Below are 26,481 nucleotides of genomic sequence, written 5' to 3' on the forward strand. Positions count from 1 at the left end.
CCCGGGGCCAGGCCTGGAGCTTGGTGCTGGGGCAGTGCCTGCACAGCTGCCGAGGTCCAGGCGACTCCCATTATGTTCCCAAACAGGCAACTTGGAAGCCAACCTGAAGTTGCTGCTCTACTAACCGCAGCTTCCCCCAGTGCAGCTATGGCACTGGTGTGTAAACAAACGTTAGGAACAGGAACAACCAGAACCACAGAGCTGCTTGTGTAACTGCAGTTAGCCATACGTTTCACAGAATACACTATAGGAAAGGGCAGAAAACATTTTAAAACTATTGTAGGAACTTGTGTAGATACAATCACAGTAGCAGGACATACTCATATGCAGCTGTCACGCCCTAATAAAACCTAGTTTTCCTCTTCCTAGGGATTACTAATTACTTCACTTAATTTATCTGTTTTAATTTGCATGCTGCTCTTTTAAACACTGTGCAATTTCTGAAATCGTATCTTCACTTGTTCTGCATTTACACTGACATACAGATATTTCAGTACTTCTACTAAAAGCTTATCACGGTTCAGCACTGACATCACCCAAGGACAGGACCAGCTGACTTGACAACAGGAAGCTTTGAAATGGGTGAATGAGGGAAAAAAAAAAAAAAAAAGTTTAAAAAAATTATTGGGTCCCTAGGTAGTGGGATTATCAATAATCTGGTACTTTTATTAATCTTCTTCCATGTTAAATTTAAGTAATCATGTGGATATTATTATTTAATCTGTCTGCCTCTCAACTACATTAATCTTTGTGTTTCACCTCTTTTAAAATAACATTTCAAGCATATGACACGTAGCCAAGCCATAGGAAAGCTGGTTGTTAGATCTGACCTACTGGCTAGTACCAGCCACCAGAATGCCTAAACTTATAAAAACTTACCTATACCAGGACATTCCAATTCAAATAAAGCACTTGATAAATGTAATTTTTCTCTCTCAAAAGAATGCATGTTTCTCTCCATTGAGTAGGAATACTAAAGCTTGAGCTACAATGGGGAAACAAGCAGATCCCCACTGGTCAAAGCAAATTATATTGATGTAAATGGAGTGACTGCCTCAGTCCAGTGAACCTGCTAGAGTTAAAGCGTGTTGGGTGGTAAGTGCTGACAGACCTTCACCTTGTAACAGAGAAAGGAAGTCCAGCAAAAACACAAAAAAATTCAAAAAGTCAGTGATACATGTAATATAACAAACTTGAGAAAGGCAAAACTTGCTGCTTGAGAAATACTTTGCTTTCCTCCATATGGACTGAAACAAAGTTGATTCCCTAATTGCACCCTTCTCAATCCATCCCCACATAAAACCCAAAAAAGTGATTTTCAAATTACACAATTTATTTAGTATACAACAGTCATTACATCTCTTTACAACAACATACTATAAAATAACTATGTTAGATCTCACTGGCAGACATTGAAACAAGAATTGAAAATACACTTGTAGATCTCAAAGGCCTTTCTCCCCTAAAAACATTCTGGCTACTTGATAACATTTTGTCTCTGCAATTTAAAAAAAGTAGATCATACCACAGTTCCACTGATAACGCACAGCTCAAAGGTCCTCACAGACAAGAGGTAACACAGACAAGAAGTCATGATGTGCTGTTCCCAGGGGTATTTATTTGTGGGACTGCAGTAAATGCATTGCCAGGGCAGCTGCTCCTGGGGTGGGTCAAATGAAACAGTGATGCCACAGCAACTGCTTGGAAATCAGGTGCATCAGGATGATGTAGCCCAGGAACAGGTGAAGTTATTTAAGAAAAAATTGCACACTTTTAAGGCAGTGAATGTAAATCATAGCAAGACACGGGAAGTAGAAAAGAATTACCAGGCAGATAAACCACCACCTACCTCCTAAACTTCTCAGACTCTTGCACCCCACAGCTAGGAAGAGCACACACAGCCCTTTCCACCACCTGCCCCAGAGCCTCGTGCCTCAGCCAGCCCCAACTACTCACCTGCTTTGCTCGGGCCAAGCCTTTAAATGAGAGGCAGAGAAGCAGCTGCTCCTCTCTCCAAGGGCTGTGCTGAGGTGTGTGCTGCTTTCCTCTGAGCTGGTAAGTGATTTTGTTCCTTGGCATTTTCTATTTTACTGTTTTAAGGAGATTGATCTTCTGAACACTGTACTACATAGTCACTGAAACATACTCTTTCCTTTAATATTGGATCTTTCAGACACAGGAACCATTAGAATTGTTTAAAACTGCCACAAGCTTCCTAGGCTTTAAAGACTGAACTGCAAGAGTTAAGCAATCTCCAAAATACTTCATATCTCAAACTTCAAATTTCTTGTGTGCTACTTTGGGGGATGTTTGTGTTGCAAGAAGAATCTGTGTCCCTGTGGTGGTTCTGGATCATAACAGCCACTGGGTTTTATGCTTTCCTAAATCCAACTTGGCTTGGTGTCTCTTTTGGTTTTTAAAACCAAACAGAAACAAAACAAAAACATTTGCACTTGGTAGTTTCTAAAAAAAGGTTAAATTTCTCCTTCAATAATATCAGAGACTGTATTTTTAATAGAGAAAAGTCTTTAAAACTAATTACTGTTACAGTCAGGACTTCTCAGTCTCAGCTGTTACCTACAAGTAAATTCTGAAAATGCTAGGGTACCACTGGCTCTCGGAGTCTCTCATTTCAATCAGAGGAAAGTTACTGCACCTTTAAAGAAATGTGCAACCACATTTTCAAGTAAGACAATACAGCCTAGACATTACTTTACCTTACATGTGCTTGTTTTCAATTACTGTAAGGCACTCATTGAGGAATTCACTGACCCATGCTTTCAGCAAGAAAAGGCATGCATCATTACAGGCCTAATTAAAGTTTTAATACTGATTAAAATGTTTTATTATTGTATTATGTTAAACTGCAGTGGTCTCCAACCTCATTAAGGGATACAGGCTAGAAATTACTCAGGAGTTTCAGTTGCTCAGTTTAACAACCCAGCTACTGTCAATGTTTGATTTAAATATGGTCTGATTAAAGCACACTTTCCTTTTCTGTTAGCGTGGAAGTGCAGAAAGATGTTGAACATTGTTTAATGAGTATTTACTGAATATAAAATAGTTTGAGCATCTGACATAACTATCTCCATCTCTTCAGTAATTTATCTTAGTAAAACTGAAAAGGGAAAACATTTAAATCGTTTGGAATTGGAACATAGCTCAGTTGCAAAAGCTAATCTCATTACACATCTTGATTAAATTAAATGTGGAGTTTTCTATCAGTAGCACTTTAAGTTTCCCATCATTAGAAATTAATTGCAGTGGTAATTATTATAACTGAGTTATTTGCACAGGCCACAAACACTCTTATAGGTGTTCAAATGTTAATTCAACATTGGCCTAGAGGCACTTGATTATTACAATTCTGTTTTTCATAAGAAACAAATGATCCTAGTGGATGTCTAATTAAAGTTGGAGAGTACTGTTAGACTTTCAATCAGATTTAATCTCTAATTTCAATATAAAACCAAAGCAGCACTAAAACACAGCAGAAGTCGTGTTATCTACATAGCATTTAGAAAGTCAATACAATTCACAAAGTTCTAGCTGGTAAAAAGACAAAGGGTACAAACAAATCGCAAAATTCTCAGGATTGAGGCCTGTCTTCACTTAATCCTCCAAGTCAATTTAAAATAACTGCAGTCTATTTTTTAGGATAAAGGAGACAATGGTTTTCTGCTAAAATACATAGCTTTGTGTCTGAAATAACATAAAACAAAGTTCTAATACCCAAACATATTTTAAAGACCTAAGTTTCCTGCTGATTTTACAGATGAATGTTTCTTTTATAAGGTTGGCAGTGTTCAATTTTGGTATCCTACTGGAATTCATGTGGGGAGAAAACAATCCCCTGTAGTTCAGAAAGCGAATACAAAAAACAGTGTTGTGAGAATCCAAGCTGAGAAATTTGGATTTTTGTTTGTTCTGAGCATTTTATGTTTATGCAAACATGCAATGTGTATCAAGCATGCTCCAATCTTTCTCTTTAGAAATATGTAACACTTAAATGCTTAATGTTATAAAACAGTATGTTTCTGTATCGCTAAAAATGCTAGACAATGATTAGTTTTACCCTTCAAACTTGGTTGCTGAATCTGCACTCACTGATTCTGCAATCACACTCGCAAGCTTGGAAACTCATATCCACATACATTACCAAAGAATTCAAAAAAGAGGCACTGAAATAGCACAAGGATCTGTCAAAGAGGATCACATTGTAAGACAAAACAATTTTTGTGACCATTTTCAGGATTCACAAAGATAATGCATACTCAGTATAGGAGCAGCATGGCCTGCTTTCATTGAGTTTCTATCATTTTATAGTAAAAATGACACTGCTAAGCAGAATTTCATAGGCTAGCTACTCTGCAGTGGTCATGCAGACTGCTCATTTTGTGTGTCTTCCAATCAGTTAAAACTGGAAAACAATTATACCCTAGGTGTTCAGAACGTCAGACTTTACAATCAAAATGGTGTCTGCTAGCATTTATTTATGAATCTGAAAAATTTTGGCAACATCAAGAATGTTATCAAAACTGAACTGCCTAAAAAACATAAGAATCACAGTAATTAAACAAGAAACCATCAATGTAAAATGTCTTACAAAGGTAACACATTTGTAAAATTCTGCATTTGCTAATGAAGGTCCTAGCATTAAAATACTGAACTTGAAGCCATGGTTGGAAATGTTATTTATGCTTAGTAAGTTTGTAAACATGGAATGTTTTGTTTTGAAACACTCTAGTGAAGTGTATTGTATAAGAAGGCAGGTTTTTTTTAATTTCCTCACAGAAGCGAGGATACAGAGAAGGTTTCAAATCAGGTTCATTCTCTCCCAAACCATCCATGATCTGTAATGAAATTGAACATATTTGTGAAATATCTTTAGATATTTCTAGGCAAGAACAAGCAGCTAAATACAACCTCAGCAAAATGTTCAGAGGGTCAGGGTGGCCAGATTTGTTAACAGTGACTGTATGAAACAAGTGAGAGGAAGAAAAAAACAGTAGCATTTATAAATATTGTCTCTGTGGTGGATAAAGCTGATTTGTCAGAGGCACACTGCTGCTCTGAGTTATGAGGTCTAGTTCCATGGTACCCCAGAAATGCTTGAAAACTCCCAGTGACACAATGGAGTAATACAATCATCCACTGGTCCTGAGGGAATTGAAACTATGAAATGATTTGCACTCTGAAAGGGAACACTATCTGTGTACTGCTAACCTGAAGCTCATCAGGAAGCAATTACTTATTTTGGCCAGGCTGAATTGCCAATTTGTTTTCTTATCAAATAACATTAAAAGCAAGCAGTGTTAAATCTGGTGATTTGGAGAATGTCTAAAGGCTCCGTTAGATTTTACTTCCCACACTCATGATGAAGTAGAAAGAACCCAAGCTACTTCAGATTGTAATTGTATTTCAAAACCATGTTAAACAAAATGTACTTTGTCTGTAAATCTTCTATGGGATACTTACATGTCCATTAGCTATATCAAGCAGGTCACGTAACCGACAGCCTCTGCTGTGTCTTCTTTCATAACAAATGCTGTCTTCTAGGATCACATATTCTGTGCCAAAGGATCGCAGTATTCTGTAAACATCTTCAGGAGATCTCTTGGCATAGATCTGATAAATCTATAGAACAAGAAAACTAAGATGTAAGACACACTACCACTATTTCTTTGTTTGCTCTTTCATGATTCATCTAAAACCAGAAAAAGAATTGAGATCATAATCCATGTGATTTGAATTAAACATTTTTTAAAATAAAAAAAAGCCTTATTCAGTAGCCAGAGTTTCCATGTTAGGGCTACTATGATGCACAGTAGTACTGCTGCTGACTACAAAAGCACTGGATGGTGCTGCTGTCTGCAGAAAGGCCTTGGCAGATGCCTGTAACACTTTCAGAATGTCTAAATTATCTGAAAGAATAGTTTAAAACACTCTCCCCAGCTTTGTGTAGACTTTCTCAAGATGGTTTCTATATAAAATGTTATGATAGTCTGGGAACTGAAGGGAGTATCAGGCAAATCAGGAAATGCTCCATGTGGGTTTAACTGGACAGCAGGATCTATTAATGCCAACAGTACCCAAACCAGTTCACTCAGAAGTAGCTTGAGTACTCGGGTACAGTTAATCAGACATACACCAGCAGCCAGATGTGAGTTTGCAGATGCCCAAAGTACTATGAGTTTTGCAAAAGTTGTTAAATTCTGGAACTGTATCTGAAAATAAGTTAGCTCAATGAGCAAAGCACATGACGTCATTTGCAATGTGCCATTAGAGATTACATGTCTTCTGGAATGGAGCCACTGATACAGATAAGAATTAGCTTAATCAGAATACTCTTACCTGTTTTGTTCTCTCTCTCAGATTCTTATCCTCATAATGGGGATGATTAGTTAAGGTCCGTCCAGTGCACAGTTTGACTCCTGCTAATAGCTGCATGCTCCCAGCAAACACTGCTGTGTTTGGAGTGTTTGACCTAAACAAATGTTGATAAGTCTGAGGAAGTCTCTGTAGGGGCATTTTTGCATTGCTTGCTACAGATCAGAAGGAAAAAAAAGACTGAAAAAATATTTTTATGCCTCTCCTCTATTTAGGGAGCAAACTGTTCAAGCAACTTCAAATATGAAGTGGATAAATCATGATAATACTCTCTAACTGCAAATAAAAAAATTACTATGCACTGTGAGGAAATTTAGGGAAAACATGATCCCCCAAATGTCAAACTACTTCCATATTTCATTTATTTCTTGGGTTCATACAGCCTCTGAATATCTGTAAATTTCTATATCCCCTTTTTTTAATATTTCAAGAAACTTATTGTGACTTAGATTTGTGTCTGATATATAAGGTATTCTATATAAAATGGATTATTTAATCTGAATACTAAAACTTCTTGTTACTGCCCTGGCATCCACCATTCACTTGGAATGAAAACTTTGTGAGACATTAATCTTCCTATTATGACAACTGTGGGAGAGAAATTACAAAAAAAAGTCACCCCACTTGCAGAAAGTGTGTGTGTGTGTGGAGGGGAGATTCAGAAGGTGCCAGATTGAAAATGCTGTCAGTTATTGGTACTGTGATCTCGTCTGAAATTCAAAGCTAATGTTTAGAATTGTTATCTAAATAACAGTCTTGGTATCTCAGGATTGTTTAAATACTCATAATGAAAAAAATTATTTTTTGCTCACCTTTTCCCCAACAAGTTTAGAATCTAAAATATATGTAAAGACACAACAGAAGGGCATAGCAAAAAAGCTAAAGGGAAAATGCCAGGCAACAGACGCTACTATAATTAGGCTAATTAAAAATGGTCATAGTATGCTGGAGTGTTTTCTAGCACTTAGTAGGCATATAACCATGGAAAGTTCTATAAAGACTAAAACAATGGAAAGAAGCACACATTAATTCAAGTAAAATGAAACTAGAAAGGAATGTGAATAGTTGCCTAACATCCACGTACATGCATATATGGCACCTATAGTACTCAAATACTGTGACACTTTGGGATGCGCTTTAGGGAGCCTTTTGAAACTGCAGCTATATATTTAGTCTTCTTTAAGCTCTATGATTGGCTTGAAAATGTTAAGAGACAAGTATTAAATTTTACTATTGCCTTTCAAGGGAGTATTCTTAGCAAATTAATAATTACAAACTTCTAAAAATTCTGGCACTGGTATATTAATCTCATCTAGGAAGGACAAGGATAGTATTTTTAATAGGCCAGTTTAACTTTACTGATAGACTAGTGTTTCAGCAGTTTATAAAACCAGTTTCATTTTAAAGTCTGAAAATATTTAAGCTAGTTTAAAAATTTTTTTACTTAAAAAATTAAAACCCACAAGTATCATGAAATAGATGTTTCATTAAATGAAATTAGTTTGTCTTAGAATTTAACATTATGCAAATGTAATGGTCCTGACAGGCTCTCAGACAGGACTCATCCTTGAATTTTCAGGAAAGCAAAATATTTTTAACTAAGCTGAAAAGAACATGGACTGGATTCACAGAGGGACTTGGTAGAGCTTAGACATGTGAATGAAAATTATGATTCTCAAAGCACCTTTAACATGTTTCTCTGTTTATTCTTGGTCTGTGAAACTTCTAGTACAAAAAGTCTGCTTCGCTGTTCAAAATTAGTTCAAATTTTCTAATGCTCTGCAGTACTTATCTCCCAATTTGGCCTTATCAAGTCAATTCTATACCTCTGATTCCTAAAGAGCCCAATTTAATGCAAACTTGCAGAATCAAACTTTCTTAAAAAAAAAACCCACAAGTATTAAAGGCAAAACCACAAGCAAACAAAACAATCTCAAGAAACATCCTGCAGCCTCTTTTCTTACAAAAGAAAGCAAGAGGAAATGTGATAGTGCCGTTTTTCCATAACTAACTGGTAAAAAATGCTTGTCAAAATGCAGAAGGTGCAGGGTCCAATTCTTCCTCCCCTCGATAAAAGTATTCACTCTTGCCCAGAAGTGAAATATAGCTGAGTGCATTGTTTATTTATCAGGTATTAAGAGTTTTGCCAGCACTTCCTCCTTTTCCTATACCTTAAAAACAATCTAGTGACCCTTGCTTGCTTTACAGAGAACTGGCTTATGTGCCGTGGCCCTGGATGGAGTTCAAAGTCAGGTATTCCAGGGGAAGGCAGATGTTTTCCTGAGACTCAGGATTTACCTGTTTGAAGTCCTAGAAAATGGTATGTCTGTATTTTACTGGGGCCAGCTCAGATGGTTCCCAGGCCAACACGTGCCTCTACCACAGTTCCTGGAGACACTCTTTTCCCACGCTTTACTGGCGCTGCCAGGAACACAAACCTGGCACTGGATTTCACTGCTGTGGACAGACACTTGGGACCTGGGAGGTGACAGTGAGCATCGTGCAGTGTCTGTCCTTAACTACCTAAAGACTTTCAGCTGGTGGCCCTTACTGAGTGTTTATCTTCTGAAACAGCCACTAGAGGGAGACATGACAATTAACTAATATTTTTCAGGTACAGGATGGTTTCTACATTTCATGCAAGCGTCTTTCTCTAATACTACTAACTGCTGTGGTCTGTATCCAAGGCAGTTAATGTGCTTCAGACCACTGAATGACACTTCTCTATTACAGAAAAACGAAGCAATTTTTACAAATGACTGAAGAAATGATGTATAAAATGAAAGGATAATTTGTTTTTATAGCTTTCTGCCAAGCTCCATACCACACTGCCCAACCTGCAAACAATTTATTCTGTACAAAATGTCACTAAATAATGACAAGGACTTACAGGTCAAACTGATTTACATTATGTAATTTACATGTCATTCCAAGCAGACCAAGCATTTTGAACAAATAATCTCATTTATTTTTGAAGCTCTCAGCTTTCAACAAGTTAATTACAGCTGAACTAATGGGTAAACTAAGCACTGTAATACATTGTATGAAGCTTTTCTTTACCTACATTTAAGAATTTAGAGAATTATATAAATACTAAAGAATAACTCATTAAAAATAAAAAGGGGTTGGCAGGAACTACTTGCACAGACTCTGAAAGTGGTAGTAATTCTTTCTCTTAAACTGCTAAAGAATTACTGTTAGTTGGTTTAAGGAAACCCTACAGAAATGGCTAATGTTGCAATTATAGGTTACATCACTAGAAATAAAATGGCTATTTCTATTAGAAGTCCTCCAGAGTTGAACTCTGTAGTTAGCTTTCAAAGCCATAAAATCTGACAAATCTCAGATTATTCCTTTACTCGTGCCTGGGTGTGATATGAATCTAAAAAGCAAAGGGGTTTGAGAAAAGGGGTTTTTGAAAATGGGTCCTCAATTATGCCACATCAGATTTTTTTTTCTTTAAAAGAAAGTCTTTTTATTTGCAGAATGCTATATGAAAATATTACAGGTTTAACTGCAAATGATAGGCAGTAAAGCATATTCAGTAACGGTCAAGGTTCTTTTTTTTCCCTCTGGTTTGGAAAGACTGAAAATTGCAAAAATGGAAAACAACAGCCACATAGAAAGAGCAACAAGATGCATTTTTGTTAGTCCCAGCTTCAATTTTACGCATGCATATTTTGCTCACATAAAGGAGTGCACCTACACAGTTGGTATAAACCTATTTCTCAGGCACTATCAAGTCCATGCCTGAATTTTACAAAGACAAAGGATAAGCCCAAGAATTTAAGAACAATAATTAAAAAAAAGTGTAATATTGCCTTTAAAGTTTGGAATATGTGTTGATTTCAGTGTGATTACCCTTGAAAATCAGGCATGTAAGTAAGAGTGAAAATTTATAGCTGGCTTGAAATTTAAATATAGCCATTAATATAAATTACTGAATGAAAGAACCACCACTGAAATATGGGTATTCCATTTTTGTAATCTTAGGAGCTTTTCTGAAATTTGTGGGGTTTTGACTAATATAAAAATTTGCCTGCTTGTCCCCCACACCTGAGTGACATACAGTTGACATACAACTATGCTCTACCAAATCTCAGTCTCAGTTAACTTTTCCACTGTTTTGGCTGTTGTCCGAGATTTCTAAGGAGTTTTTCTATCATTTTTGGTAACTGCTTATGAAATATTCCACAATTCTAAACAGGTTTCCCCTTTAAAGGCAGAAGACATTGCTTCTTAAACACTTACCAGAAGTAAACAGAGTAGGGAAGTTCACGCTATTGATTTGCTCATTCTATTGATATTCTTCCCCATCTCACAAATGAGCATGTTGTTCCTGTTGTCTTAGGGAGAAAGACCAAAACTAAGAATTTTAATATACCTCCCATCTGGGAACACAGCTGTGAACTATCCCTGGGTCACTGGCAGGACCTTCTTGACTCTTTTTTTTTTTAAAAAATAGCTAAGAAAATGAGGTGGTGGGTAGGAAAAAGCAAGAGACTTATGCAAGATCATTATGTAAAAAGTTGTGCCCTGCAATAGATGCAGTCCAATACTATGCAGTAAGTTTATTATAAAGATATAAACAAGTATATCTCCCTGAAAACACTACAATAATTTTAGTAAGTGGAAGAGTAAAAAAATACATCTGCAGACACTTCCCAGTGGACAGGCTAATAGTTGGCTATTACTCAGATTGTATATTTGGATAAGCTAATATGCATTTAGATCTAAGCAGATAGGGTTTTCTTGTTGTGGAGAGACTGCAAGACAGATGAGTTATTCCTAATTCACTGCTATACATGACAAATTAGAGCTTCTCATACCGAGTTTTAATAATGAATGATTAGTTCCTGACACCAACCTTGACAGATCATTAACTACAGCAAAACTATCAAGTGTTAGTACAGTAAAATCTTTCTCTTGCACATCAAAACTTAAGAAAATCTGTCCCACTTTGAGAAACTTGCCATAAATTGTGTTGACTTGCATTTAAAGCACAGATAATTAACTCTTCTTAACACGAATAATATTTCTAAACACAATAAATTCTAAGTAGAAAATTTCCCTCTGTAATTGTCTGTCATGACTTAAAATGAAAAGAGGACAAGCACCAGTTTAGCATTCTCAGCACTAAGAAAAATTATTCTCATTGGATCCAGTCAAATCCAGTTCATGCCTGGGAATAACTCCATGTGCATATTTTATGTGTAAATCTATATACAACTCTATATATTGTACACAGGAGACCTGAACTATCAGACATTTACCATCTTTTAATAAAACAGTAGTGCTAAATGGAACTGGCTGGTAAACATTAGTCACAAAAACATGTCAATATGGCTGCAAAGATTCTAAATGAAGAAAAAACATGGCCTGCTTTCAAGATAAGTCAGTGAAGGCTTGTAATATATTTTACTTCTAAATTACTCCTTCTAGTTTATAGATTAATACAATGTTATGGATTGCAAATATGTTGCTATAGGTAGAATAGGCTGGGTGACTAGTTTCACTGAAAGTTCATTGCATATGAAAACACAGTACAGTGCTCCAAGGAAATACTTCAGATAGTTCAATGTCAAATGTAGTAAATTCAGATTTACTTTCAGAATATTTTTCTCCAGAACATAAAATTTTTTTTTAATCTTTGTCAGAGTTCCAAATAAATACAAGTCCCAGGCATATCTCTGTTCAGAACTTAACCTGAAAGTTTTTTGTGGTTATTGTATGTTAATAGAGGACATATTCTTTAAATTCAAAGTTCTCCAGAGAACATCCTACCTGGCCCTTTTTCTCAGGATCTTCTACATGCAGTATTCCAAACTGTTTCCACCTAAAAAATACCTTCCTATGCTCTGTGAGAAAGCAGAAGTGATGAGGTGGGGTTGAAAAGATTAACTCATACTTCTGAAAGAGACTTTGCATCTATGCTTAGCTGTGGCAAGTTCAAGTTCAATTACAAATATTTTGTTTATGGTTTAGAACACATGTTGGGATTAATTCTAATAAGTATAAACAATTTAGATTATTTTAAAGTTCAAGAAATCAGCTGTAGAATACAGATTTCCAGCCCTACAACTGTATATCCAAGCTTTTTAAAATTAAGTTGAAAAGAGAAGTTCAACAGGTTAAGGAGGAAAAAAAATATTTCACTGCAAAGTTTATTAATGTAAAGAGGTAGTTATAATATGATGGAAGAAACTTGACACCTCCAAATTTGCCTCTTTCAGCCGGGAAAACTATGGGTACTTATGGGAGCAAATGAAGTCAACTGGTTTCCTGATGCACAGGCAATACAGCAGCATGATACTGAACCAGAGCAGAGCAGAGGGGACTCTGCGTACAGCTCTTCTCCACAGGCATTAATACCTAACCTCTTGATAGCCCTTCCATCCTTAACTATCTCCAGGGGTCACCAGAGTTCACTAATGAGCTGTGACAAATAAAAACAATATAACTAAGAGCATTAGATCTACACAAATAGCATTTAGCTTAAATAGAGAAAAAAATCCTCTTACTTAATCCAGTACATCAGCTCCACAGTGTCCGGGTCATAGAACTCTCTCAGCTCTGACAGTTCATCCATTATTCCTGGCCAGCACTATTATGAAAACAAAATAAACTGAAGACAGAATGAACAGAAAAAGTTCTGGCTGTTGAAACATATTATTTCATCTTGGCTCATAAATGATCTTGTCCAGCTCATGGATAAGTTGCAAAACATATCTACCCCTCTTATGAGGGACAGGTGGCTGTCATTGAAGTATGAATACACAGTTTCAGAGTTTGAGATCTTCAGCTCCTGCCAGGTAACCAGAAGGAACAGAATTACCTGTTGTGGTGAGCCTGAGAACAGCAGCTTTTCTCAGATGCACATCTCACTGAAAGTTTCCAGAATTCAGTTAGTTAACATCAGTTTGTATTTTAAAGTCAATGTGAAACTAAAATTTGCTACCAAATATGACTGTTGTGCATCTACTTTACAAATGAACCATTTCAGTTCCTGGACTACAGTATGAATGTTGTTGTTTTAAGTTATTTCTTGACAGACCAAGCGCTAAGAAAAGGAATGAGATAAAGAATCATCATGTAACAGTTCAATACTAATAGCCAAGCCATTAAATAATGTCTGTGATTACAGGAGAAGGAAAGGCACCAGGAATTAACATTAAGTTTGGAAAGGCAATCTGTAACTAAACAAACAAACAAAAAAAAAAGGTGGGAAATCTGTATCAGAAGTTAGTCATTAGATGTGCTGTGGATGCCATTAATGGCATTTCATAAGCTTAAATTAAGAGAAGCACTGAAGGAAAAAAGTGTGACTGAACAGCAACATCCAATGAATTATTGGGGGAAAAACATTCAAAATTTACTGCAAAAAATGAATACATAAATCAAATCTGGAGGAAAGAAATAAAGATTGAAACTGATTCTGGAAAACTTAACACCCACCCCCCCACCCCCCCCCAAAAGCTAACAGAACAAAGACTTATTTAAGGGTTTCTTGTTGTTTAAGCTAGTAAATACTCAAGGGCAAAAGGGATCATTAAGAGAGGTAATGACAATGCTAATATCTAACTGATTGCTTTGCATCAGTGTTTACTACAGAGGATGTTATGGTGAAACCTATTCTGCTGAGCCTGCTTTCTTTAGATAACAAGGCTTGCTGGCTTGCAAAGTGAAATGTCACAGGAAAAAGCATAAGAAAACCTGCCCGATAATCTAAAAAGCCATAAATCATCCAATTTAGGTAATATTCATCCAAGAGTTCAGAAGGAATTTGAATGTGATGCTGCTAAGCTACTTAGCAAAAATATACATTCTTTTACTAAAACTAATTATGTAGGAGGACTGGGGAGCAGGAGATATTATTGGGTCAATTAAGATACTTATTAGTTTAACTGTTTACTTGATACATTTGTTAAAATAATCCTGGCTGGTGGATTGAGAAACACTTAAAAGATAGTTATGGCAGTATCACAACCTACTGTTTTGGGAAGTGCAGTAGTATTATAATAGACATATTTCTGCTCTTCTAATCTCTCAAGAGATTAGTAAATAAATTAAGCAGTTGTGAAATAAGACTGTAGAGTCTCATATCCGTTCTTTGTCACTAAAGTACCCTGGATAGCTAAATGTTTTTAGAGCTTGGAGTCCTTCAGGGTGGAGGCAGAAGGAAATGGGCTCTGCTTTTCTTCTAGATCATGCTGCAAACCTGCCCTACAATCCACTGAGAATTTAACGATACTGTGCTATCTACTGAATGCTGGGACTATTACATGGCATTAACTATGTAAGTTTTTCAAGTCACAGTATCATACTACTGCCAACTTTTGAGTGAGTACAACCAGTTTTCACTGGAGGAAAATTTTGGTAGTGGGGCTTCCTATCACTGAATTTAAAGAGGATTCCAAAGTAGCAAACTTTTCAGGTAACACTGCGTTTAATTAGTAAAGCCAGAAGAAAACTAAGGAACTTCAGGAGTTCCAAATACAATAGAACAACAATGACAAAGTAAATAAATAAGGACCAATAACACTGATATAACTGTCTTGTAAATCAAGTATATGTCAGACTGAGAAAAAGTGTACCATGACACAAGGCTTAAAAAGCATAGAAAAAGGTACTATGGCATGTTATTGCTGACTCATATCAAAACCAAAAAAAACCCCAAGAAAATAGAAAGGTGGCATACTCTAAACTGACAATGGTGAATATTTTTCCTAAGGTATGTAATTACTCATTGAAAAATATCACTAAGATCTAGAAAAATAAACTCTAAACTTGATGACATGACTACAGAAAGAAATTGAATTATTAAGAGATTTTAGTACTAAAGTTGTTGCATGTTCCTCCACATACTTGCTGGATGTAAGATAATTTTTAACTTTCAGGAGTAAAATGAAATCTTTTGTGAATGAAAACATTCTTCTAACTCTCTATGTTGTAGAAAAATTTCGGCTTTCTCTTTCACATTTGTTATTACTTTGGCTCACGATCATGGAATTCACCCAGTACAATAATGCTTAAGTTTCTCACTGAATGTCTGGTGTGCTTTGAGTTTTCAGTGTGCTTCAATTTCTTAATAGTTACTATGTCCAAATATATATATTGCAGATATAGACGTGACAATTTTTAACACAAGGGCCATGATCAGCACCCAGATTTTTCGCCACAAACAACCTTTTTCATTCCAGTTAGAAAGTCCAGAGTTAGACAATTGTGCTAGCCACCAACTTGGAAGTGCTGAACAGTCCACTGAAGATGGGAGGTTCAGTACTTCTCCTATACAAGGACACTTATTTTGAATTCAGAACGTGTAAGCATTAATTCTTTGGCCTCTGAGCAGATCAGTGTGATATAGGTCACTATATCACTTTAGGTTTAAAGGATAAATACATACAGTACGTACATGACTGCTCTTCAGCATAGCTGGAGACTGCTGAGATCATTGGTATATGTTGTGCTATGTGCTGCAATAAACATCTATTTGGAGCAAAAGGACTTGGCCATGATAAAGATAAAAATGCAGTTTAAGAAATTACATGAATGGCTGGTTTACTAGCAAAGAAAAATCAAGATTATTTGGCAAAACCAGGAACTACAGACTTGATGAAGCTCAGGAACTAATTTTAAGTACCAACAACTAATTTAGGAATGACTGACATACAAACACAAATTGATGGGTAGTATTCTATTGAAAAGCTAAATGCAATGGACACAGATAAACCTGAAATATACCTAAAAAGAGTATGAATTGAAACATAAATAATATTTAGTACTCCATTATATATTGTGTTATCTGCAGCACAGCTAAAGTATGCATGGAAATAATAGTTCAGCACTTTCACTTTATCTAAAAGATGTTTGTGCTATACTAATGAAGAAAATGTATAAATAGAAATATAGATGTCTTATAGGGTCTCAAAACATACTGTACCCGAAATCTGAAAGATAACTAGCATTGTAGCTGCATCTGTATCTCAATAAATTATTGTTCAAGTGATGTATTTGGGACTGTAGTAACCACATGCCTCAAAAGAGGCTTTCATTAGTTTATCAGGATTAGGTTAATAATCCAATAAAACTACTATTTTGAGGAATGGCACTGAAGAACAGCTCTTCTGACAAACGTAACCACAAGTAATGAAATATAAAATTGCCCTACTATTAGTTCAAGAAAACTAGCCATGGTGACTGGTTAACTTTGTGGTGATTACACAAACTGCTCAGGCAATCTGAGCAGTCACAGTGCATGAACAGATAAATTCTTATCTGGAAAGGAGAAAGATAAGTCCCTTATCAAAATCTACTTGAACTGTTGGTTTGTTTCTAAAGGTTTTAGAGGGAAAATATAAAAACACATTCTCAAGAAGCAATGGATATTTTTCAGATCTCTCTAAGACTTTTTATTCTGACCATTGCCAGGGGATCTGGTGACAAGTTTAACTGTCAGGTAGGCTTCTCGCCTGAAGGCTCACTAACTCTTACAGCTTTGTAGAAAAGACATACACATGAAGATATCCACTTCTCTGTTAGCTGAACTGCAAGAACTGACTTAAGACAAAAAAATTCTGAGAGGTGATGCATTTCTTTATTCCCACTGGGCACTATGAAAAATTGTATTTTTAATGTCAATAAAAATTATTTCCTGTATTTAGAACAAACACAAAAATAATGCTTTTTGGGCAGATGGAGCACAACTAATGAGTGATCTAAAGCCTATGAAAATCAGTGACTTCTGTTGACTTCAGAATTGAATCTGACAGGATTTAGGAAATTCACATTTGCTCATGAAGAGTGGGAGGAAAATTATTCCTAGTTGATCTGTCATATTTGACTGTCTATTAGAATTTCATGCTTCTGCTATCACCCATGTCAAAAGAAATGGCATTATATCTATCATTTCCAGAGATGATAAAAATGGTAAATGACTTCCCTAACCAGCATACCAACGGAAAAAAAAATAATCATAGAATGTCCTCTAGCAGAATAATAAAAAATTTAAGTGGAATACATCAGTTTAACTTTACTAAACAAACTGTTAACAGCCTTTTTTTGACTCTTTCACTGTTTTAAAGGTGGGAATAGACTTTCAGAGTGAACTCTTAGCAGCTTTCTTAACTGTTATGCTTTACTACTGCCTTTTTAACTTTAATAATGAAATTCACCTTGAATTTCTCTGAAGGTAATTATTTAACAGAAATATTCTCATCTCACAGTAGAATCATCAAAGTAGCACCTGAATATTTTGTCTTTGTCAATACAGATTAAAACAATGCTATACCCATTAAATTAATATTCTAAATCTCACTGCTATGACAGACTAATAATCTTGTACATGCTGGTATTTCAAATATGTTTTCTGTACTTACAATTTAAACATTTGACCATAATAATTTGTTTCTAGGACAGACTAAAGATAAAGTACTGGACTAGTTTAACCATTCTGTACATATATGACAGGAGGTACAGTAGTATAGAACACTATGATTATTTCTGCTCCTACAATGAATTGTTACACAGTTAAACAATGTGCATCTTATCTGCAACTTAGTTAAAACCAACACAGACAACTTGTGATTCCACAAAATTATGCATTTAAATAACACTGATAACTTAAACATACAGACAAACACTTGTATATATGAACAACTGTATCTATAATTTGGATCAAATAAGCCCAACTGATCCTTTACATACAATTTCATATACATAAAGGTACTTGCACTTCAAGTAGTCTATCCCAATTTTTAAAATTCAGCTACAAATCTTGTATGTAATTATTTAGGAACCAGCATCTCTTTGTGAGAAAAAGCAAAATTCTATGCAACTAAAAAATGCCAAAACATTAAGAAAAAAAAAATCTTACCTTATATGAAATGTATAATAATGTAATTATTGTCACAGAATACTTAATGACATGTGTCTAAGAGAAATAGCAAAAAAAAAAAAAGTTATTCTGATGATACATTCATTTGCATAACTTTTTAATGTATTGATATCTGACATATTTATCATGTGGCAGAATTTACAGAGCGTGAATTAAGACCATATTCTGATTTTGTTTTCAAATAAAACCCGTTACAGACCCATCACAAATTATTAATTTGTATCTATATACTTAAATCTGTATTTGACAAGGTGGAAAACACTCTATCATTCAGTATCTTAAGACTGTACAGGTCTTCTCCGACCAATGATGATTTCTTAATATGGTGACTAAGACTTTTTTTAGTAAAATTGTGGTTATTTTTCATAGCCACATCTATATTGCCATCTAGTGTATTCAAATGGAATTGTTTAATAAACAAACCCCTAGAAAATACATTTTACTTACTAAACTTACATAAATATACTTCAGAGATATCCAGTTTAAGAGAACTACACACTATTAATTTCAGATGTCTTATAATCCTGAGTCTTGATTTGGTTTAGACATGGAGCAAAACCAAATTTCATGAAATACTGTAATTATAGTGCTAACCCTCTGTGATGTGTAGAGATGAATACACTTCAGGATAAGTTTCCAGACTTCTGTACTGCACAGGCCAAATGATGCAAATACACACATGTGGGATGTCCAGAGGTACTTCATTCTGGAAGAATACAGACAAGGTTTTGGTGGTCATCTGGAGCTCTGCTAAGCAGTGTTGATGACAACATTTATGTCAAGAGAAATTCTGAACACAGCATTCTTGGACTTTCAGGACTCTGAAATAACTGAGCAAAAGATTGACTTTGCACTTTGTTAGGTCTCTTGAGAACTCCTCTGCTCCCAAATATCCAAACATTCTTATTGGGAGTATTTGGGGAAATGCTTCAGTATGCATCAGGGAAAGAAAAGAAGGGTCATGATCCTATCCACTCTTATTAAAATATACTCAGTTGTCTAAAAAAGCCTTTAGTAGAATTAAATAGAATTTAAAAAAAAATACCTCATTGTGCTTAATGCCAGACATCCAAAAAGAACTGTGTGAATTAAGTTGTAAGCAGCATCAGGCTTTAGTGTTACTGTATATTCTTCCATTTTTTCCATGAACTGGACTTGATTTGAACCACTAATTAAACAGAAGAAATAAAATATTAAGTTCTGTAACACATTTCACATAGTTGTCTCCATTTTAAAAAGCATTTAATCCTTCTGAGACTAAAGAGCGATACTACTGCTATCAGTCCACAATCTTCTATTATATCTATGATATAATTAAGACTGATCGCACCAACTTGATGCAGCATCAGGTTTTCTGAAAATGCAATGGGTTTAAATGAGCTTTTTTAGAATGATAAAATTGTTTACATAAAAGCATGCTTGGTTTATTGCTTGAAGCAGCTACTCCCACAGGGTTCACAGGGTTTTTGATGAGTGAAGCACTTTGCTGTGTGGGGCTGTGCTGGTATGTCTGGATGCTACTAAAGCCATAGACTAGAAGTACATTTACAGCAAAGGTGTTGAAAGGACTGGTTATCGCTTGATGTGGCTGGTCCTGTGAATGTAGAGGGCTGATTACAAAACCAGAAGCTGCTTAAATGTGTGGGGTTTTTCTGTTTTTTTGGGTGGGTGATAATTGAGATAATTAGGCAGTTTTAAAAATTAGGGTAATGTTTGGGATTACATTTAGGATTACAGAAAATAAGAGCTGCAGATTCTTTTGTTTTTAAGATTGAATGATGCAGGAAGTTTTTTAAGAGGCTGGTTGAATAGTACCAAAATGCCTTACAGATGACTCTGATTTCACAATTATTGTAACAGTTTCAGAATCAGAATGTCTCATATCCCTTCCCCCTCCTTTCCTTTCTCTCCTGTTTATCCTGTTTTACATAAAATCTATGATGAGTGGCATTAGTTATGTGACACTCCTTGAATTTTTGCTTAATCAAGTTTTATATCATCCCTTCTGACTTTTGCCCAGGCTGTAAATGTAAAACCAAGAGGTCTATAATGAACCATTTACTTTTTATTTCAAATAGCAGTTCAGTACTAATTTTCTTCTAGTGTCCTGTAAACTCCTCCAAATCCTACAGATTAGCTACAGGAACTGGCAGCAGCGATGCACAGTTGGTCTACCACTCCTGCTTCTTCACGCAGATCACAGGAAATTCAGAACAGACTATCCTACCTCATTTCTGGGCAGTTTGAGGACACCACCAGGGAAATCTTTGACTGTAAGTGCTTTGCACAGGGAAAATGTGATGATCTAGAGAAACTAACATTGTTTTCTATAAAGACACCCTTCCCCTGCTTCCCCCACCCCTGAAAAACTCAACCAAAGTACACATACTGCAGAACTTAAGCCAGAAAACAAAAGAGCTTGAAGGAATCTAGGGAAGAATGTTTCCTTGTTTAGTCTCATTACATCCATTATATTTTTAGCTTTAATAGGAAGTTATTTATTTTGCCTGATCTCTCTATTATATGTCCTTAAGTACCTGTGGAAAGTGATACTGTATGCTGCTGTATTCAACTGTCAGTTCCTCAGCCTGTTGAAGAAGAGAAAATTGATAAAAATGTGAATTATTTTTAAAACATACTTTACCTGAGGTTCCGAAAGGCAACAATTACAGCTGCTACTGTCATAAGGAAGAGAACAAATACATAGACGTAAAAAAGTAATGTATCCGAGAGTCTTGAAAAAGTATTTAATGGCAGTAAACCAAAAGCTTCTTCGCAAAGATACAGGTTAGCATCAAAATCTCTGAAGAAAAAAGAATAATCCTTGTCATCATGTATTTCATAACTTGACGTCAAAAAGGACCACAGTTTTCTTTTTTCCATGCAATTATAAAGCCACAGTCGTGCAGATTATTATGAAGGAAACTGTATGACTTAAACATGAGGTAAAAATACATGATTTATCACCAAGATTTTAAATGAGAACAACCGTCAGGCTTCACTTATCGAGGTCATTAAAAAAAAAAAAGTAGCAGCTAAATCATACCTTGTGGCCCCAAATCCAAATTTTGCTTTCAGGAATTTGAATATATGTTCATCTGATTCAAGATTAAGAATTTTCTATGAAGGGGGAGAAAAGGAAATTATATTTTAAGTACCAAAAAACGAAGCTTCACACAGTAAACAGTTTTTTCCTCATTTAAATGAAACTGAAGCAACACAGGCTTACTGAGATAGGGTGCTCTGCAATCAAATAAGCATTCAGTTTGTAATTATGCTTCTGTGGCCCAAAGGGCAAGTTACTTACTTTTTAGAATATCTATTAGAGTTAGTTTCTTACTTACAGATAAAGATTACCCAGGACAAGTTTGTTTTAGCTGTATTTTTTATTTCAATGACTTATCATATCTTACTGTGGTCTTTTTAATTTCCACGTGTAATACATTTTAATCTGTTGATATAGAACTCTTGAAGAGACTAAAACTCAAAAGCAGAAAACATGCTGCTGTCACTAATGTCTGCAGATACCTGTGCACAAGAAGCAACTAAAACTATTGTATGGTCTACCACATTTTTATAACAAGTATTCATTTTTAACTGCATTAATTAGAAAGTAAATTCAATGAAAAACTTTGCAAGTGCCCCACAGTCAGAATGCAGTATAAATCTACACTTGTTATAAAATTTCCAGTGAGCTTCAAGTTGCAAATTCTTATTTGATTATTCCTGTTAATTTATGAAGTTTTAAAATCTGTGTACCAAAAAGATTAGTAAAATGATCTTTCTTTTCTAAAATGCAGTCTCTGAAATGCAGTGAAATCTCATTGCAGTTTTTAATTTAATGATAACTGTAGCTTTTAACATAATACATTTTCTAAGTTTCTGTATTAAAAATTCTTTGCTTACCTTGATGAATTTATTTATTAGAAGAGTCAAGCACAAGACTAATAGTACATGGAGAATAAGTTTCCCAAGCCTATTAAGCAAGCCACCCTTTTTTAGGTTTTTCTACAAAGAAAATATTAGTATTTCAGTACTTTTTTGTATGTCTTTGGAACAAAATATTAGTATTTCAGTACATTTGTATATATTTGGAACAAAAGTAATGCAGACTAAGCAATGCAGACTATTTAAAATTGTTTATCTGCTAGGCCTGATCAGGTTCAAATTTGGTTTAGGTTCATGTAAGCAACAATGTACATTTTACCAAGTATCCAGGATAAAGATATTTTTCTTCCACAAAAACTGTCCAGTAAGACAGTATCATAAAAACTGCCAGAGTATTGACCCAGTAGAGTTTTGTAACTAGCCAAACAGCCTTCCTTCGGGGGTGGCCCCATTATATTTATACAACTGCTGGCACACAGTGTAATTGTGGTTGTGTTCCAAAATTCCCCTCATTTCAATAATATTGTGTCCCTTTAAAAATAACTGTTCATTAGACCTTCCACCTCAATGTGGCAAAGGTGTCTTCTGGCTCTGTCAGTTGATAGAATTTTGAGCAATTTTCCAGTTCAAAGCTTCATATCTGAGAATGGTTCAGGCAACTTGAAACAGGTGCAGACATTATCTGACTATAAAAAACAGAGTCCTGATTTTAAAAGGTCAGCAGAAAGAGAACTGTAAATACAGGAAAAAATTCTAATCTTTGAAAGAAGCAACAGATTTCAGTAAACTGAATTTGACATGTGCCTAGTTCTCACAGAATATTTTTTTGGAGGCACATCCATAAATCTGAGACACATCCTGCTGAAAGAGGTGTAAAGTCCACTTATGTAAACTTTTGCAGGATTCAAACTGCAGCTTGTACAATCATAAATGTTAATAGCAGTCACGGAATTATGGTGTCTGATGTGCTTGGATATGCTAGGGGTAGTTAGTGTCATTGAATTCATTAGCTGATCATGCAATGTTTTTGTTGCTTTAGCTATAGTAATTCCTCTCATTAGTAATTTCAGATTATAATGCATATAAATGACTCATTTATCTCTATATATCACATCATTTATTAATAAAAAAATATTTTGGTACCTACCTGGATTGTTCTTGCTATCAGGACAGAAGCATTAAAACTTATAAGTAATGATCCAAGAATCATAGAATTAAAGAACTGTAGGACACAGACTAGCAGTAATCCAGAAATCTGAATGATATAGAGCCACGTAACCTGTAACAATAATGAGATTTTTATGCCTATACATTCATAGCTGTTTTTCTATGAATGTTTTATAATTTATTTCAACATTAATTATTTTTAAAAAATCATCTTGCACTAAATCATTACACTTAAGAGCCATTACTATATCCTTTCTATGTTTATGTCCTGAACTAGTTAGCTTAACATTTTATACCTATTTCATACCTAGGAAAGCCTGATGCTATAATAAAGCAGATGGATTAACCAATTGCAGAGTGAGGAAAATTATTAATTGCTAATTGTTAATTATTAATATTTGGGAGATGTTTTCTATTTTCTCTAGTCAAAGAAGTGTTTCTGTAGCCTCTAAAATGTCTTTATGACTAGAGTTATGGCTAAGTGCAGTTCAGCAATCAAACATTAGCTGATTTCTCTAACTACTTTAGTAGTTTAGTATAGAACTTTCTGAGCTATGTGAAACTATTACAAATGTTCAACTGAATGCAAACACTAAAAACCAGCTGATTTTCTTATACAGTGGTACTGAAACATAAATTTTACCTGACACAAAGATCTTGAGTTTAGTCTTGTATTACAGCAGTGGTGTAAGTCGGTATCAAATGGTCCAACACACTTCAACAGTTTTAAGTAGCAGTTTTTAAAAAATTAATATGGAGTAAGAGTGGTACAGTAAGTCCATTTTGGTATAATTCAGGACAAAGCTGGTAATTTGCCAGGGTAGCTGATTAGTCACATTAATTTCTAACTTCAGCTTACATTTGCAGATATAATGAAGAGTTTAGAAACTGTTAAATAAACCACACTTACTTTGATATGCAGTCACCATACTAATTTTCAGTTAAATTAATAAAATCACTAATATTCAAGTCTGCTTCAAATTTAAAATTACATTAACATGAATTAATCTTCATCCTACTGTAACTTTCCTTAAAGTACATTAGAACCCTTTTCACGTAATGTAAGCTTTTTCAAGGGCTAAAATCATCTCAGTAGGATTCCACAGTGACATTAAAATCAAAGACAATATTTTAATCTTCTACAGTATATTTCTATTTCCTAAGATTGACTGTAAATGATCCCTTTTCTCCTTAGTTACGGTTTTACTTTTTGATTCATTCAGGTCAGCACCATAGCAGTGACAATGTTGTTTTGCTGTGAATTTCAAGGGACAGTTAACTGCCTCTGTTAAGCAATGTGGTCTATCTTCTTCCTCTTCTTTTGGGTACAGTGCCTACACCTAACCTAACTTTCAAACAAGGGCGCACAGTACTTGAGGCAAAATTCATACACTGTTATGACTTCAGCTTAGGCAAAGATTTCTTGTGCTATGTTTTTTTTGCTTTTTCTGGCCACTTCCAGAGGACATACTTAAGCTGTGGTATTAGATTAACTCTTACGATGGTGTTTAAAAGCAATGCCTTGGTAGTATCAAAACATAGCTGTGTCTAAACAAAACTAGAAAAAAAATTAAACAATAGAAGTGGATTACATAAAATGAAATAGAATCAGTTGTAAAATAATCAGAAATGATGTTCTGAGTATTCATTTTTACACTTGCAGTATATACACTGTGATTACTTAAAAGCACAAAGCAGCACAACGTATAATCTGTATTACTTTGGGCATCCAGGCCACTCGTTAGTAAAATACCTTAAAAATTGTTAGTTTTATGATAGAAAAGAAAAAAAGTATTGTTATTTCCAAACATGATCTTACCTTTGCTGTGGGAAGCATGTCAAAGCAGTCTAGTATGAATAATGCCAATGCTTGTATCAGCATCATAAACTGATTAAATTGCCAAGTCAGGCTAAAGAGGAACGTTGATATGAATACAGCTATAAGTGTCAATCTCTGGAAGGAGGGAAGGAAGTTTTATTTAACTTTATAGTTTCCTTCATTAAAAAAAACAAACAAAAAAACCCTCCCCAAAACCTCCAATAAAACCACCTTAAATTTTTAAAATTTTAAATCCATTTTTAAAACATTAATATGAGTTCTCTAACTGCAATAACTTCTGGAGGATAATAGAGCCGGTTTTGAGTTACAGATTCTTGTATTTATGCCTGCATTTTACCATTGTAATGATAAAAATGGTGAGATCTAAAATAGTTTCAGCCCACAGATTATCATGCAGTATGTGTTTTACTATTGTATAAATAGCAGTTATTTGAACAAATTGAGAAGTAATGGCTTAAGAACTGTTTGTCAAGGAAACCATATTACCAATTTTCTTTTATTCTTGCAGATCAGGGCAACCTCCTATATTTGTAAAGCAAATGAAATCAAAAGAAAAATCTTTAATCCTTGAACTTTACAAGCTCTTCTCCTGCACTTTGTGTTAGTCTCTTATGTTTTCTTAAATACACAGTACTGTTGTCTTGTACTCTTTAGAGCTTAACTTCTTTTTTCAGTGCTCAGCACATGTATTTCTTTGTATTTCAAGTACATTTAAATTAACAGAAGGCTCATCTGATTAACGTTTTCAGCACTATAAGGGATTTGTGTGCATATATATCTACTGCCATAAACACTTAAGTATTTTCTCCTCAGTTTTACAGACAGTTTTCTGATACTGTTTTTACTGTGTCATACTTATTAGAAATACTCACTTCTTGAACAGGCTGTAAATGAGTTCTGAGTAGGTATGTGATGGCTGCAATCTGAACAGCAAAGAACGGCAGTGCCCAGTTCTCTCTTAAAGGAATGGTGAATTCTACTCTTGTAGTATCTATTCTGTACAAAACAAATTTAGTTTCATAAATTTAAAACAAATAAAACATCACTTTGGTGACACAGAGGTTGCAATGACAGGCAGCTTTGTGGTATTTTAACTACTTATTGATAAAAATAGAGGCCCTACACTCTAGTTCCTTCAACATGCCTGGCTCTGAAAAAACATCATTATGCAGGTTCTGCAAGTCATCCATTGAATCTGTACCTTGAATTTTGCACTTTAGCTTCACTTACTGTTAAAAACCTGATACTATGGATTAAACTTTACTTACAAAGCACAACTTGGGTAATTTAACAATGACCA

The 26,481-nt window shown here is 34.9% G+C and overlaps 1 protein-coding gene across 3 annotated transcripts in view; it reads right to left on the bottom strand.

Moving 5' to 3' along the window:
• Positions 1–1,216: 1,216 nt before the first annotated feature.
• DPY19L3 (dpy-19 like C-mannosyltransferase 3) overlaps positions 1,217–26,481 on the bottom strand; it is a 37,055-nt gene continuing 11,790 nt past the window's right edge. For 2 of the 3 annotated variants that reach the window (XM_026856503.1, XM_026856502.1), the window contains exons 7-19: positions 26,054–26,177; positions 25,161–25,295; positions 23,322–23,453; positions 22,193–22,294; positions 21,333–21,406; positions 20,931–21,089; positions 19,332–19,454; positions 18,881–18,992; positions 18,266–18,322; positions 12,912–12,994; positions 6,355–6,487; positions 5,479–5,637; positions 1,217–4,853 (exon numbers count right to left, since the gene is read on the bottom strand). In XM_026856503.1, the coding sequence (XP_026712304.1) occupies positions 4,692–4,853; positions 5,479–5,637; positions 6,355–6,487; positions 12,912–12,994; positions 18,266–18,322; positions 18,881–18,992; positions 19,332–19,454; positions 20,931–21,089; positions 21,333–21,406; positions 22,193–22,294; positions 23,322–23,453; positions 25,161–25,295; positions 26,054–26,177 (1,555 nt within the window). In that variant the 3' untranslated portion in view covers positions 1,217–4,691. Of the gene's footprint in view, positions 4,854–5,478; positions 5,638–6,354; positions 6,488–10,641; positions 10,737–12,911; positions 12,995–18,265; positions 18,323–18,880; positions 18,993–19,331; positions 19,455–20,930; positions 21,090–21,332; positions 21,407–22,192; positions 22,295–23,321; positions 23,454–25,160; positions 25,296–26,053; positions 26,178–26,481 lie in introns of those variants that run through there. The other variant, XR_003399189.1, reaches the window with a different exon arrangement.

This window comes from Athene cunicularia (genome assembly GCF_003259725.1).
Source record: "Athene cunicularia isolate RWA chromosome 11 unlocalized genomic scaffold, athCun1 chr11_part1, whole genome shotgun sequence".
NCBI lineage: Eukaryota > Metazoa > Chordata > Aves > Strigiformes > Strigidae > Athene > Athene cunicularia.